The 14,536-nt window shown below is 34.7% G+C and overlaps 1 protein-coding gene across 1 annotated transcript in view; it reads right to left on the minus strand.

The window, feature by feature from the left end:
- LOC129262318 (ras GTPase-activating protein 1-like) overlaps positions 1-14,536 on the minus strand; it is a 35,781-nt gene continuing 21,245 nt past the window's right edge. The window contains exons 14-23 of the mRNA XM_054900421.2: positions 13,265-13,517; positions 12,344-12,506; positions 11,217-11,359; positions 10,645-10,760; positions 9,845-9,931; positions 8,586-8,653; positions 7,948-8,033; positions 7,505-7,582; positions 6,836-6,958; positions 1-5,759 (exon numbers count right to left, since the gene is read on the minus strand). Coding sequence (XP_054756396.2) covers positions 5,655-5,759; positions 6,836-6,958; positions 7,505-7,582; positions 7,948-8,033; positions 8,586-8,653; positions 9,845-9,931; positions 10,645-10,760; positions 11,217-11,359; positions 12,344-12,506; positions 13,265-13,517 — 1,222 coding nt within the window. The 3' untranslated portion in view covers positions 1-5,654. The remainder of the gene's footprint in view (positions 5,760-6,835; positions 6,959-7,504; positions 7,583-7,947; positions 8,034-8,585; positions 8,654-9,844; positions 9,932-10,644; positions 10,761-11,216; positions 11,360-12,343; positions 12,507-13,264; positions 13,518-14,536) is intronic.

Raw genomic sequence — 14,536 nt, forward strand, 5'->3', positions numbered from 1 at the left:
TTACATTTTTCAAATTCCAATCAGGCTGGGTATTTTGTTTTTTATTTCATGACTTCTATATATCTTTAAATTCTATACATACTACATGTAATTACTAGAAGGAAATAAGAAAAACAACAATTTAGTGTTTGGGAAAATAATCTTGGTTTCTAATCATAAGCAACAGGGGAGTACGATCTATTCAGATAGAACCATATTAATTGAATAGTACTTAAATCAATATTTCATATACCCTCATGAATATTCATTAACAAAATTAATAATGCATACATTTTATTAATAAAACACAGATATAAATGCTTGTCCAAGTGTATTGCGTCAATGAATTGTTATCTGCTCGAAACCTCATGAAATGACCGAAGGTGGATAACAAAATTAAAGAAGCACTGTTATTACTAAAAAAAAAAAAAAATCGCAAAGACAATAAATACATGAAAAGCTCCAATATATTCTCACACACATACATTTACAACCATATACATATCAATAAAAAAGATACATCTAAAAACAAAACAGAACTGAACTAATACTCTACAACTATGTGAAATTCTTAACATTTCTCATGAAAATGCTGTGATTCTGAAGGAATAATATACAGGAGAATTACTGAGATTTTATACCAAACATGCATCATAAAATGTCCTTTAGCAATATTTAGCACACAATGTACAAGGGGTTGTATGTGACAGAAATAAATGAACAGTATTCAATCCCTGGAATTAAAATGCTGACTTCATAGTTATTTAAAAAAAATCTCCTAAACACAGGTTGCAAATCATACAAACCTCTTGGCTTTTATAATTGAAAATACAATGAACATAAAAAACAGTAAAATAGCCTGAAAAATTGTGTCAAAGGGTATATGGAAAAAAAATATACATGCAAATAAGTGAAATATCAAACACTACATAATACTCTATGGAATACATTTCAGGGAATTGTTCTTATTCATAAATTCTCAGCAAACATTTTGAGACAATTTACATGTACAAGCATTCTCCATAGTGCAAAAAGTTAATGAGATGAATAAACAAAACAATGAAATCAAATAAAGTAAGCCTTTTTGTGCAAAATACCACAAGTACTATTTTATAATTCTAGTAATCTAATAAAATATGAAGTACAAAGCAGAATATTAATAGTACAAACACAAAGTAAAAACATCATTTATGAATTTCATTCGGTATTGACTTTGTATAATACATTATTCTGTTAGCCTGTAATGAATTAACATACATGTACAAAGACTGTGTGATGTAATTTCATTAAACAAAAAAAAAAGAATAAAAACAATCATTTAAAATATTGCACAAAATAACATCATTCTTGAGAATCACTCAACTTCTTTTATATGAATTTCAACAAGGAAAGCTTCTTAATATGGAGATATAAATCTTTTATATTACTTTACATGATTACATAAACTTTCAATGGCAAAAAAAAAGGGGGGGGGGGCATGAAGATATTAGAAGCTGAATGATCACAAGAAAAACAATTCCTAGAAAATTCATTCAATACCCCACCAAAGTATCATTGACACTGGCAGCCTTTCCATTGGTCTGATCTGACAAAAACAGTTAGGAGAACAGCAACAAGTGATCGTCATAAAGTCTAAACCACAATTTCTTCAAAAATTATGTTGAAATGAAGTTGCCAATCCCAGACTAAAAATAGAGTGATCTTGTCCAAAATGGCACTACTAACTAATTTGAAGACAAGATCTCGCTCCCCTAGTCATGGTCTCTCTTTGTGGCATAACTTCTCAACGTCATTATTTCATAAGATAATATAATAATAATAATAACAATAATAACAATATTGATCATGAAACCAGAGAAATTGGTTTGTATCTGAGATGAAGTTTGACAAAACTTTAAGACTATTGCTTACAATAAGAGGTTTTTACCGTAACCATCATGCAACAATCATTAAAAAAAAATCTATTCATTTCTTTTTACATACAGAACCTCCCAGTGCCATTATAAAAATTCACAATTAAAAACCATCAGATGTTCACTAAGTGAAACTTGCACCTGAATGAGAAATCACTCACAAGGTATCTTGTGAAACACACTCTATTCCAAACTCGCGGAATCCACTTTCTCATTATCTATTCTATTTTCATTCTATTTTCAAGGATAGCATAGAATTACATAAAAGGTCAAAGATTACACCGCAGTATCCCGAAATTAAGAAAGTCATATAACACATGACAAATAAATGAGAAAAACAAAGTTCCTGAGAATATAAAAAGAAAACAAGAGTGATGGAGAGATCACTGAGATATTGTTTCAGTTTTGCCATTTGACAGGGTGTCCAAACGGTGTAACAAACAGTTTGTTAAATAATTGCAGTTTTCTTTATCAGCAGACAAAAAGGCAAATAATCTTTTCCTGGTTATCCGAGAATGCATTTCTGATGAGATGTTTAAATGTTAATCAAGGTCACGCCTATTTCTACTTCTTTAACTTATCATTGCTTATTAATATGTTTACCCTCTTTTATCTTCCTCTCTCGTCTTTCATTGCGCCTTGGGTACTATGTAGATAAGATTTGGCGCATTATAAATCATATCTGTAATTATTATCGTGAACAGTTTGAGAGTCATTGTACATTAACAGACAATCATTTTAATTTGCAAAAATTGATTAGCAGTTTGTTATTTGAAGGAAAAGAGATAAAAAAGTTTGCAGTCTTCGAGATAAACATGTTACACATATGACAATTTTTTAAGCAGTCAAATAAAAAATTCTTCATAGCAACATAGGTCTTTGCAATACCAAGAAAAATACTCCCTGATGAAAAAACAAAGATTAAAGGAGAGGACAAAAAGAAAACCCTGAAGATGTAAGAAATGCCTGAGAAGTCAAAAGGATGAGGCTCCTGTCAGATATTGCAGAGAGAGTCCAAATCTGTAAACTTGATAACATTTTGAATATGAACAAATATTTTTTATCTTAGCAATTTAAGAAGCTGAAATGAAATGCTCATAAAAGAACCCTATCCTGCAATAGAGAACAAAATGGTTTATGAATCAGCTGCAGAGAAGCGAGGTCTATTAATCATAATTTACATGTAGCTTTAAATTTAATCACAGATCATTCAGGGGGAGGCTTTATTTTGCTGTTCTAGTGTTTGAGATTGCAGTTAATACCAGCTACACATGTATACCAGCTACACATGTATACCATCGATATTTATGAGAATAAATGGCTATAATTATAATTGGCGTTCAGAGGAATATTCACTTTAAGTATGTACATTGTATTAGCAAAAAAAAATTCATCCAGTCCAAGTTTTTAAATTAACAAAATTTCATGAGGTGCTTTTAAATACAATATATTTTTTTCAAATAACGCAAATTTACTGTCGTTTGATTACAACTTGGAACATTACTTGTCATAAAAAAAAGCCTTGAATGGCATTTAGAAAGGATGAACAGTACTAAAAAAAACCCCTACATCTTACTGTCCCAAGACATCCAATTTTAGCATCATGTTTTCATTGTTTTTCTTTTAATAGACTGAACAGAGTATCTAGCATTTTTGAAATCAGCATTGTTAATGCTGCTTTGCCAATTTGCAAGGTGGTTCTTGTGAATTAAAATCATCGTTCTGCGAAATGAAGTTCTTTGCCATTAAGCTATATGATGTTTTGTTTGTCAGCACATTGCTTGTAGGCATTCTTGATGTTTGCAGATCTTACAGGTAGGTAATTCAGTACACCAAGAAATAATATCAATGAATAATCAACAAAACTGCAAATAAAAAAAGGAAGACAATAAAAATAAAATCATTTTCATTCAAACCAAGAATTTTTGCACAATTGATACAATGTTAGTTTCAAAACTGCTTGTTACATAACAGGGGACCTGTTACACAGAGGTTGGAGATTGGTCATACAATTGATTTTTTTATGCTTGATTGCATATTATAATCTACATGTATGTACAGCAATAAAGTGTAATGATCAACCCCACGATTAGGAACTAAGCTTTGCATAAGGAGCCCAGGGCCCCATCTCACAAAAACTTACCATTGATCCAATCAATCTCAACTGTATGGAAATCCATCCATACCATAATTTTCTACAGGAAATTTGCACAATCTCCTTAGTAAACAATGGGAAGCACAGTCACTGAATCTTCAAGAGATTGATGAATGTTTGTACATACATCATATCTAGAAAATATTTTGAACACATTTGCACTTTAGATTTTGACATTGCTGGCCGTCCATAGTTGTGTTTGATTGGATCACCCGTAACTCTTTGTAAGATGGGGCCCTGATCATTCTATACTGTAACAATGCAAGATCCATACATGTATATGCTGAGAGAGACTAGTGGATTTTCCAGAATTTAATTTCTAGCACCTTTCCTGTTCCACGTAGTAATGGAATATTAGTTATCACCATACATGGATATCACTATCAATCACCAGTGGTGATCAGTAACATGTTATTAGCACATAATGAACATGATATTAACATGTCATTAACATGTGATGTATGATGCATCACAATGTGAAATACAAACTGTTCATGGTGGTATGCAATATGACACAAATGCAAATAATAATATAAGCTTTGTGTAGCGCACGTATCCACCTTGCTAGGTGCTCAAGGCGCTCCTATATTACCCCGGCTAAGCTAGTCTACTGATTATTATTATTATATTATCATTATTATTTCCTGCCGGTACCCATTTGCCTCACCTGGGTCGAGTGCAGCTCAGTGTGGATAAATTTCTTGAAGAAGGAAAACACGCCATGGCTAGGATTCGAACCCACGACCCTCTGTTTGAAAGGCGAGAGTCAGAACCACTAGACCACGACGCACCCACAGTAGCACATGTTCCATGATCTATCAACGCTCCAACCACTTACAACATCCATACCACATTAATGGTCACGTGTGGTGACGGTTCACAAGTAGCAATCAATCTCTACTCACAATAAAAGAGCATTCACATGTCACCTAACCTAACACCACTGGTGACTGATAGTGATATCAATCGGAATTGGCAATTACCTCTGAATGGGCATATATTTTATCTTAAAAAATTAAATAAAATAAACAGTCATGCAGCATAACAAGTATACTAACAACAGCCGATGGGTATGTAAAAAAGGAGTAATATAACAACTGCTCACAAAAATCACAGATCAAGATATACAAACTTAATATGAATTATTTCAACAATATCAAATCAAGTACAATAAATATAAATGCAATAGCATACATGTATGAAATCAATATAATTGATTAATATATATAACAGAACATCTGCTCTTATACCCCTTAAGATTCTCTTATTAAAACATTAAAAAAATCAGCTCAATTATCAATACATTATTCTTTCCAATACATATGTTTTGGATTTGTAAACATGATTTTGCATTTGATCATTTCTGGAATAATATGCTAGTTAATCAATGGCAAGGACTTACATACCCCTATCCCTTAAATTTACTACATGGACATGAAGAGTTACCTTCAGGGATTATAATTCTAAATATAAGATTGAACGACAGGGCAACATTACAATGTAACTTGGGTAAACATTATCCTCATAATGTATCAAGCTCGATGAACAGCATCAAAATTTCACAAATTAGAAGCCATTTATCAGGTAACTTGCACAAGAGCTGCAAGTTAGGACATAGTACCAAAGCTCTGGTTTGCACCCTGCTGTCCAACATAATAGATCCGCCTCTGGTTCAGCATTTCCGTCACGCCAAGGAGATACTTCAAACTAGGCTGTAAGGCAAAAAGAGAAAAAATTTGCATATTAAGCACAACAAATGCAGACCTGCCAACCTCTGGGAATGAAAAACTGTATTCTGTGATAAAAAAAACTGTATTTTTTCCCAAAAAAGTGTATTTCATAATAAAATGCTTGGCGCACTTGCTCATTGCGGCGCTCAAGCTGCATGCAAGCTAAAATGCGCACTGCTCTTGCAGATGAAAAAAAAAACATTAAAACATGTGTATATCTTCACCCTGGTTTTAACAAAATGATTGAAAAAAAAAACAAGTAACCTGAAATTACATTGATCTAATAACCATATTTGTGTACGTTTTATGAAATAGAGACATATAGAGATTATAAAATAATTTTTTTTTTTTTTTTTTTTTAACAAAAAATGTATTTTCCAAAGAAAAAACGTACTCCCGTATTTTGGTTGCAAAAACGTACTAAATACGGCTAAAACGTACTGGTTGGTAGGTCTGCAAATGGATAATTCTCTACTGGGCTACTTGATTAAAAAATTGAATTTCTTTCATAGAAGTCATCATACATCATATATACCTTTAGAAAGAATGAGCTACTTTGACAACTAAAAATATCTCCCATGTCGGTAGTGCATGAGCCAGGTGAAAGCCAACGCACACATTGCTGGTTATGCAATCTGAACCGACTAAATAAAAATATGTTAAGAAAACAATGCCTTTTCCTAAATTATGCAAATTATGCAGACTATTGCATGCAATCAGAGGCACACAAATTCAAAATGAGCTTGTCAAAGGAATGCTGCCATGGCAACAGGCCTCAATAGCCAATAAAAGTCTAGATTTTCATGGTAGTATCCGTAATGGCAAAGGAGCTATATCAGCATGTTTTCATGCAATGAACCAGCACATCATCCTTATTTGAGATACAGGACTCTGTTGCCCCGGTAGCCATTATGTAATGAAGGGGAGCCTTTAATAAAACAGTCAGTCAATGATTTTCAACTGACAGCTTTGTGCTGAGCCAATCAGATGCAAGGATTTCAGTAGCTTACAACAAATAGTCTGTAGAATTCACTACTTGTTTCTCCAGACTGACTGACCTGTGATTGACTGAGTTGTTGGAGTTCTTTGAGATGAGTGACACAAAGTTGATGTAGAGCTGCTAATTGCCTGGCTAGGTCTATAGGTGGTACGTCACCTGGCGTGGGTGGTCCATTCACAAGCTGTTATATATCATGAGAAGGAAAAAACGAGCATATTGCGGCAAAGATATTAAAGCCATCAGTGGTAACAATCTGAAAAGGGGTTCAAACAAAATCCAATGAAATCACCACCCAAGTGTTTGTAGGTATACATGAAAACATGTGCCAAATACTTCTGGTAGAAAACGTGTTGAGAAATGAAGAAAATAAGCATGGCATTCCAGCCAAACGTTGGGTCCCTTTAATACAAAGCAATAATAATACACTGTCCCACATGTGCTTATCTGTGTTGGTCATCTTCGGTGTTTTCATTTTTCATCATAGATTCTCTGACTTCAAAGGGAGTGAAAGAAACTCTAGTATCTTGTCCTTTATTCAACTTTACAATCTCAAATTTTGACAAAATCAATAAGAATTACTCTTTCAGATGAGAAATTTTGTGATTTTTAGTTTTTGAAGACCAAAATATTATTTTAGTTATTTTCAGGGAACCTGCCCTGGTAATGGTTGGTTTGGGGGTGGTGGTCACATGATCTTTGATAAGGAAGATGACTATCAAGGACTTACACAGAGATCAGTCAGGAAGTGGATCATCCTCCCCTTATTAATGACAATGAATGGATTGATGGCCTCCATATATGGCTCCTAAAAAGTGAAATAAAAAACAAATAATAATAATAATATGCAACATTTACATGTACATCGTGTTTCATATTTTATGTCCAAGTGCTGCATACTTTTGTCCCCGCTTCCGCACGGCTAGCCTGCATATTCATAGCCACGACACCTACATACATATAATATCATTACCAATTTACAGTTTATTTCCATATTTATTTAGAAAAATTGGTTCATTTGCTCAGTTTCAATCACATTACATTGACATTGTATCCACATTTTTATTTGACAGGTCTTCATTTTAGATCCTAAAAGCAAAGCTTTTCAATAGACTTTGAAAAATTATTTCATTTAATTGTAATGTATAAAAATAGCAAAGATAGTTCTCTTACCTTCGAAAACTCCACCTGATTGGCAAGATTCTGTATCGCCTTGGCAACCATCATCAACGTTCTACTAGCTACTGGTGATGGGGCCTCTGCGGATATGACATAATTGGAAAGGATTGTTACCACTTAAAAACACATTTTTTGGTCAAAGAAAAATTCCTTTGACCTTAATTTTGTGACCTGAACTCATGCAAGACAATAAGTTATACATGTACGTTTACTTGATTACTCTTAAGTCCAATCTACATGAACTAGGTCCTTCATACTTTCAAAATTATGATGACTTTTCATAAACTTAACCTTGATTTTAAAAGATTTCAATGCTGATACCCGAAACATGGTCAAAGTCTATTGAACCTAAATGACCTTTGACCTTGGTCATGTGACCTGAAACAAATGCATGATGATCAGTGCCACTTGCTTAGCTTTATACTAGTATTCTTGTGCCACGAAATAGCTCCAAATACTTTGTAAGTTATGACAACATTTTAAATTTTAACCGTAGTTACGATTTGATTAAGCAGCGCCTTCATTGTCGCCACTGCCACCATCGAAAAAGAGGACCCTCCTTTGTGTGCTCTGCTATCCAGGCAAGACAAACATCCGTTTCATAAAAACGTCACACTAATAATGCTACCTACCTGACACAATATTGAAGAGACGTGGGTTCAAGACAGCAGGACAGATCAAACGGAGAAATATAAATCCCCTACGAGGGCAAAATGATATGAAAGTCATTTATATCACAGCATAGATTGAAAATAATATTTCAAAGTGAGAGTGCACTAGCCAACACTCTGTGTGGTATCTCATTGACTGTGTGCTACAAATAGCTAGTCTGAAAATATACCATTTGGGACAACCATTACTATGTCAGAAAATAGATAAACATATAATTTTATTTGTATAGAAAAAACAGTGTTTGAAGGGAAAAATATTTTAAATACCTGTTTTGTTACTTAGTAAAATGATCATTGAAGTATTAGTGTGTTAAAGGAGAATGAAACCCTTGAAACCAGCTGAATCCATATCAAAGAGAAAAATCAAAGAAACATATTGTTAAAAGTTTGAGGAATATTGAATGAATAATAAGAAATTTATGAGCATTTGAATATTGAGATCACTAATGCCTTGTAGATCCTCTCATTGGCAATGCGACCAAGATCTGTGATGTCACACACGTACAACTCCCTCATTACTTTAGTACTTATTTCACAATTATTCTCACTTTTATAGAGTCTATCCCAAGGTGAGGTGTTCTCTTTATGAGAGGACAAGTACAGAGGTTTCACAACATTATATCATTGATGTATCGTCTGTCATATCATTAGAATTTGCAAAAAGAGATGTTTTGGGGTATATTTTCAGTGTCCAAAAGGGGAGAGTTGTTCATCTATGACATAATAGATCTTGGTCGCATTGCCAATGGGAGGATCTCCATAGCATTAGTGATCTCGACATTCAAATGCTCATAACTCTTCTATTGCTAGTCCTATTTTACTCAAACTTTTGTTGATCTTGTTCTTTGATTTTTCTGCTTTCACAAAAGCTAACTTGCTTCCAGAGTTTCATTCTCCTTTAAGTAATGAATTTGTGTTATTATTCAAATGGGTGTATATTACAAGACTACACTTTGCAGAGTAATGCATTATGGGTTAGAAACCTGGCCAGATTTAAGTAGTTGATGACTTTAGGTGGCGACATACAATGCTGCTGTTTCGTATTAACGTGTAAATGCTACAGTAATACCCTTTGTAAAGTCATGGGTAACTCAACTAAGATTTTAATGGACTCTATACTACACTCATACACTGGAGGGAGATTTCATCATCATGGTATACTTCAATAGCTAACAAAGTTAAATGTAAATATAGGTCAGTCTGATCGGGATATAACCTACCCTACAGCTCTAGCCGGCAAGACTGGGTCATCCTTCCACTTTGCTTTCACATCATTCTGAATACAAGCGCACAGGTATCGTAATGCCCTTGGGGGGGGGGGGGAAAGAAAATGATGTATCAATTTGATTCAACTTAGTATTTAGATTCTTAGAAATCCTGTCAGAACTCGAGGAGATAAGCTCTTTTACACTGTACAAGCAAATAAAGGGAAATGAAGTTGAGGGGAAAAATATATGTGTATTTTTCATACCGGTATTTGATTCATGAATTGGAAATACATGTATTAAAATTGTACAGTTGACCAAAGATTTGCCAAGGAAATGCTAATCATTATTTGAGTGAGAAAAAAGGGAATGGTATGTGTACATGAAAAAATCTTTAAAATAATTGATTTTACTTGGGCAAATGTAATATGAAAATAGCTTTCACACATGATTTCACTTGTGCACCCTCCTTGGGCAAGCATTGGTCGAGCTAAATCTGGAGTTGATAATACTGATTTGCCTTCATGCCCTTGGTGAAGCATTGGTGAGCAGATTATGGATGAAATACTTTGATTCCATTGATTCCACTTGTTGCTATGTGTACATTCCTTGGGCAAGTATTGGTTGAGCTGAATATGGATTCAAAATGTTAATTTTACAAGGTGCTATGTGTACCAACCTTGCGAAAGCATTGACGAGATAGACTATAGATTCCACTTGGTGCTACATGTATGTGTACATACCTTAGGGAAATAATGTTCAACTAAATATGGATTCAATAATATTGATATTAACTTGGTGCTATGTGTACTTACCTTGGACAAGCATTGGTCGAGCTGAATATGGATTCAATAATGTCCTTGAGGAATCCTAGTAAATGTTCCAGGTTCTCTGTTGCATCTGCTCCCTTCTCAAACTTCTGTGGATTTAACTACGATCAGAAGAAAAGAAAGAAAGAGAGTAGTAACGTGGATGAACGTCATACTTCATGACTGCAATATCATATGGTATAGTTCCCATCGCATTGGCACAGGTATAAAAGTTTATCCCATCTTTGGGCAATTTTTTCAAGAATGCTCACTTTACTGGAAATTTATAAGAAAATTAATTTGAATGGGTACACGTGCGAGTGGAGGGGGTATTCATTATTATTTTTCAACTGTTTATTCACTTATATAAAATCCTTGTTCCTTATTCTTTCTTCAAAAAACACACCAGAGTAATAGTTTAAGAAGTCATGTTTTTTTTTCTTGGCATTGAAATTATGACTCTGACAACGTGGCCAAAGCAACATCTCTACCACTATTGCACAACAGGGCAAGTATCAAAATCCACTACGCCGAAAGCGACATCCTATGTTGACTTTCTCTGTCGATTCTGTTCTTACCTCACATGACTGTTTTGACTCCATGATTTTGAGAATGACTCCCCCTACAGCATGCTGTACAAATTTCTGAGCTGTGGTCTTCATGTACCTATCCATCAATGTTGTGGCAAGGGTGTTGGAGCGGAACAGGGTTGTTCTCTCACCTAGGAAAGGTAGCATAAGATATTCAATATCAAAGACAAAAACATGCAGTTATTTCATTTTGATCGGGTGTATAAGATTCATGTAAAATTGCTTCATTTATCAATTACAACACATATTCATCACCTTCACATAACTGTTTAGGGTATACTGTACATGTACACATTCACATAATGTAGTAATGAAATAGAATAGTGAGATTCAGTTTTAGGGTTAATGTATCAAAACTATGAGTCTAATCTCTTGAAAAAGTAAATGGTGCTCAGAACTACCTTCTTTATCATTCTTTCTTGAATTGAGGTTCTTGAGTAGGAGTAAGGAGCAAGTTCTGTTAAGAATTACCTGCTTACTGTATTTTTCTAGAGTCAAAGTTCTTAAGAAGTGAGAAAAGACTAATGGGGAATTGCAAGAAACTCACTACCAATCCCAAGTACATTAGGATCTGTACAAAATTGATCATATATCTTGGAATTAATTGCAAATTTTCAATTGGCTGTTGATCTGGTTCTTGCTACAAGGAGTGCCGACTACTTGGCTACAGAACAATATTACACTAAATTGTAGTCCCACATGTAGACTTTCATGTGGGTAGACCGAATGCGACATCAAATGAAAACGATCCTTTGAGTCAAGAAAGGAAAATATTCTCCATTTTCTTGATAGTTTCGAACTTAATCAAAACAATGTCAAGGAAATATGGAGAATAGATGGGTATTTCACGAATGTAAAGATGTAAAATATGAAATTTCAGCAACAATTTGGAAGGGTCTTTTTTTGTATACAGTACATTCATATGGTTCTCAAAATAGGACAACATTTATGCTTTTAACAGTCATTTGAACAACCTTATAAACAATTTCACTCAGCACAAGATCGCAAATATTTCTTGCAACACCCCCAAAGTGGTGTTCAGAATTACCTTCTTTTTCAATCTCTCTCAAGATGAGGGTCTTTAGGAGAAGGAGTAAAGTTCTGTTTAGAATTACCTTCTTTTTCAATCTCTCTTGAGTTGAGATTCTTTAGGAGTGGGATCTCTTTCCTCTGATGCATGAAGATGTCGAGGAGAACACTGGCAAGATGGGTTCGGTCCTTCGCACATGCCTCTTCAAGAGCAAAGATGTTCTGGTACTCGGAATCCTCAAAGATGAGCTGATAACCACAAGGAAAAGAGAAATACATAATGATGATGAAAATACTAATAATGATAATAAAAATAACAATAATAAAAAATAATAACAAAATAAAATTTTGATTTCTAAAACAATTTTTCCTGAGGATACAAAGTGCAACTTTTATTACCACAGCTTAAACTCAAGCTCCCACTTTGTCATCAGCGCTCAGTGAATTAATCCTGCCATGCACCTCACCTACATGTAGGTTTAGTGCAGCATGACATGCATAAAGTCCCCATTCCACTATGCTGATGTTGGTACAATTTGACAAACCTTCAGATCCATAGAATATGAACCACTTTACTGGTAGTCAGTAATTAAAATTGTCCAAATGATCGGGGGATTAATTACTTCTACATGCCGCTGTCAGTACGTGTACGCCAGGAAAGACCTGATTACGCTCATCCCACGACTGTGCGCCATGTCGTCTACACTTTTCCCGCTTCCCCCACGATTCAAAATGGAAGTTTTCTGATCGGGAAGGTCAGCATGAAATTTTTAACATGTTCAAAATTTTTAGCCGAACTCGTCAATCTGAATATTAGGCCGGCTGTTACCCCGTCGTCACAACATTGATATAATGCTGCCCCCATTTCAACCGATTCATGTCCCGCTCTCAGCCAATGTAATGATTGGGGTGGATCAGGGTTTCAGATCGTGATTGTGGAATGGACCCTTCACACTCACAAGCTCTATTGCCATGCTACTAACACATCAAACATTGAGACATCTCACCTCCTTGACTCGGCTGTACTCCTCAATAGGCATCAGGGTCTCCGATATAAACTGCGCCCTCGCTCGTATCGATCCCATCTCCACCGATCTACTCAGATTGGCCGCAGAGATGAGAGGATACCACTCATCCGACACCGATCCGTTGGTCAAGCGGTCAAGAAGGACGGACGTCCGACAGACAGGAATGGACTTGGCTCTCTTAGCACCGTTGCATATTTCAATGGTAAATGAATCGATCTCATCAGGAAAGTCACTGCAACAGAGAAAGGTACAAACACAGAAAACTATAAGCTCTTTCTGAGCTTTCCTAAAAAAACAATTACATTTTGAGATACAAGGTTTACAAACCCCTTCGAAGATGCATTATTGACCTATTCATAGTCAAAGTTTGCCTTTTAAGTCCAACAGACACCAGAGGCACTACATGTTCTTATTTGTGTTGACTCCGACAGGTTCGCCTGCAATATTTCATATTGGAATATCGTAACCAAATGAAATGAATCAAATCAACTGCATCGAAATCACTTATATTGTCTACAGTGACACCAGTATGTTATGATCAGACAGAGGGGGAAGGGGGGCATCTAGCCATTGTTTCTACACAATAATTTGCCCCTCCTAAGCTTTGATTGATCAGGGTCCCATTTCATAAACACTTGTTATAGCACTTAATGCACAATACCTATAACAGACTTACCATCAGCCAATCAAATTGACTGATTTTAGTACCTTTAAACTGTTATTGGAAATACGTTATTATAATTGTGAAACGGACCCCAGGGGAATATTTAGTAAAGACTTAGAAGCATTAAAGGACAAGTCCACCCCAACAAACAAATTATTTGAATTAAAAGAGAAAATTCCAACAAGAATAACACTGAAAATTTCAGCAAAATCAGATGTAAAATAAAAAAGTTATGACATTTTGAAGATTTGCTTAATTTCACAAAACAGTTATATGCACATCCTGGTCGGTATGTAAATGAGGAGACTGATGACGTCATCCACTCACTATTTCTTTTGTATTTTATTATATGAAATATGAAATATTCAAATTTTCTCCTTATTGTCAAGTGAAAAAGTGATTAATTCCTCTCTATGCATGTGGAATTAGCATTGTTTAATACTATATGGTTCAGTCAAGTCGGTCCCTATATGGTCAAATCTGTAAAAATTGAAATATTGTATAATTCAAACAATAAAAAACAAAAGAAATAGTGAGTGATGGACATCATCGACTGACTCATCTGCATGTCACTGAGTTATGCATAT

Source organism: Lytechinus pictus, chromosome 5, assembly GCF_037042905.1.
Source record: "Lytechinus pictus isolate F3 Inbred chromosome 5, Lp3.0, whole genome shotgun sequence".
Taxonomy (NCBI): domain Eukaryota; kingdom Metazoa; phylum Echinodermata; class Echinoidea; order Temnopleuroida; family Toxopneustidae; genus Lytechinus; species Lytechinus pictus.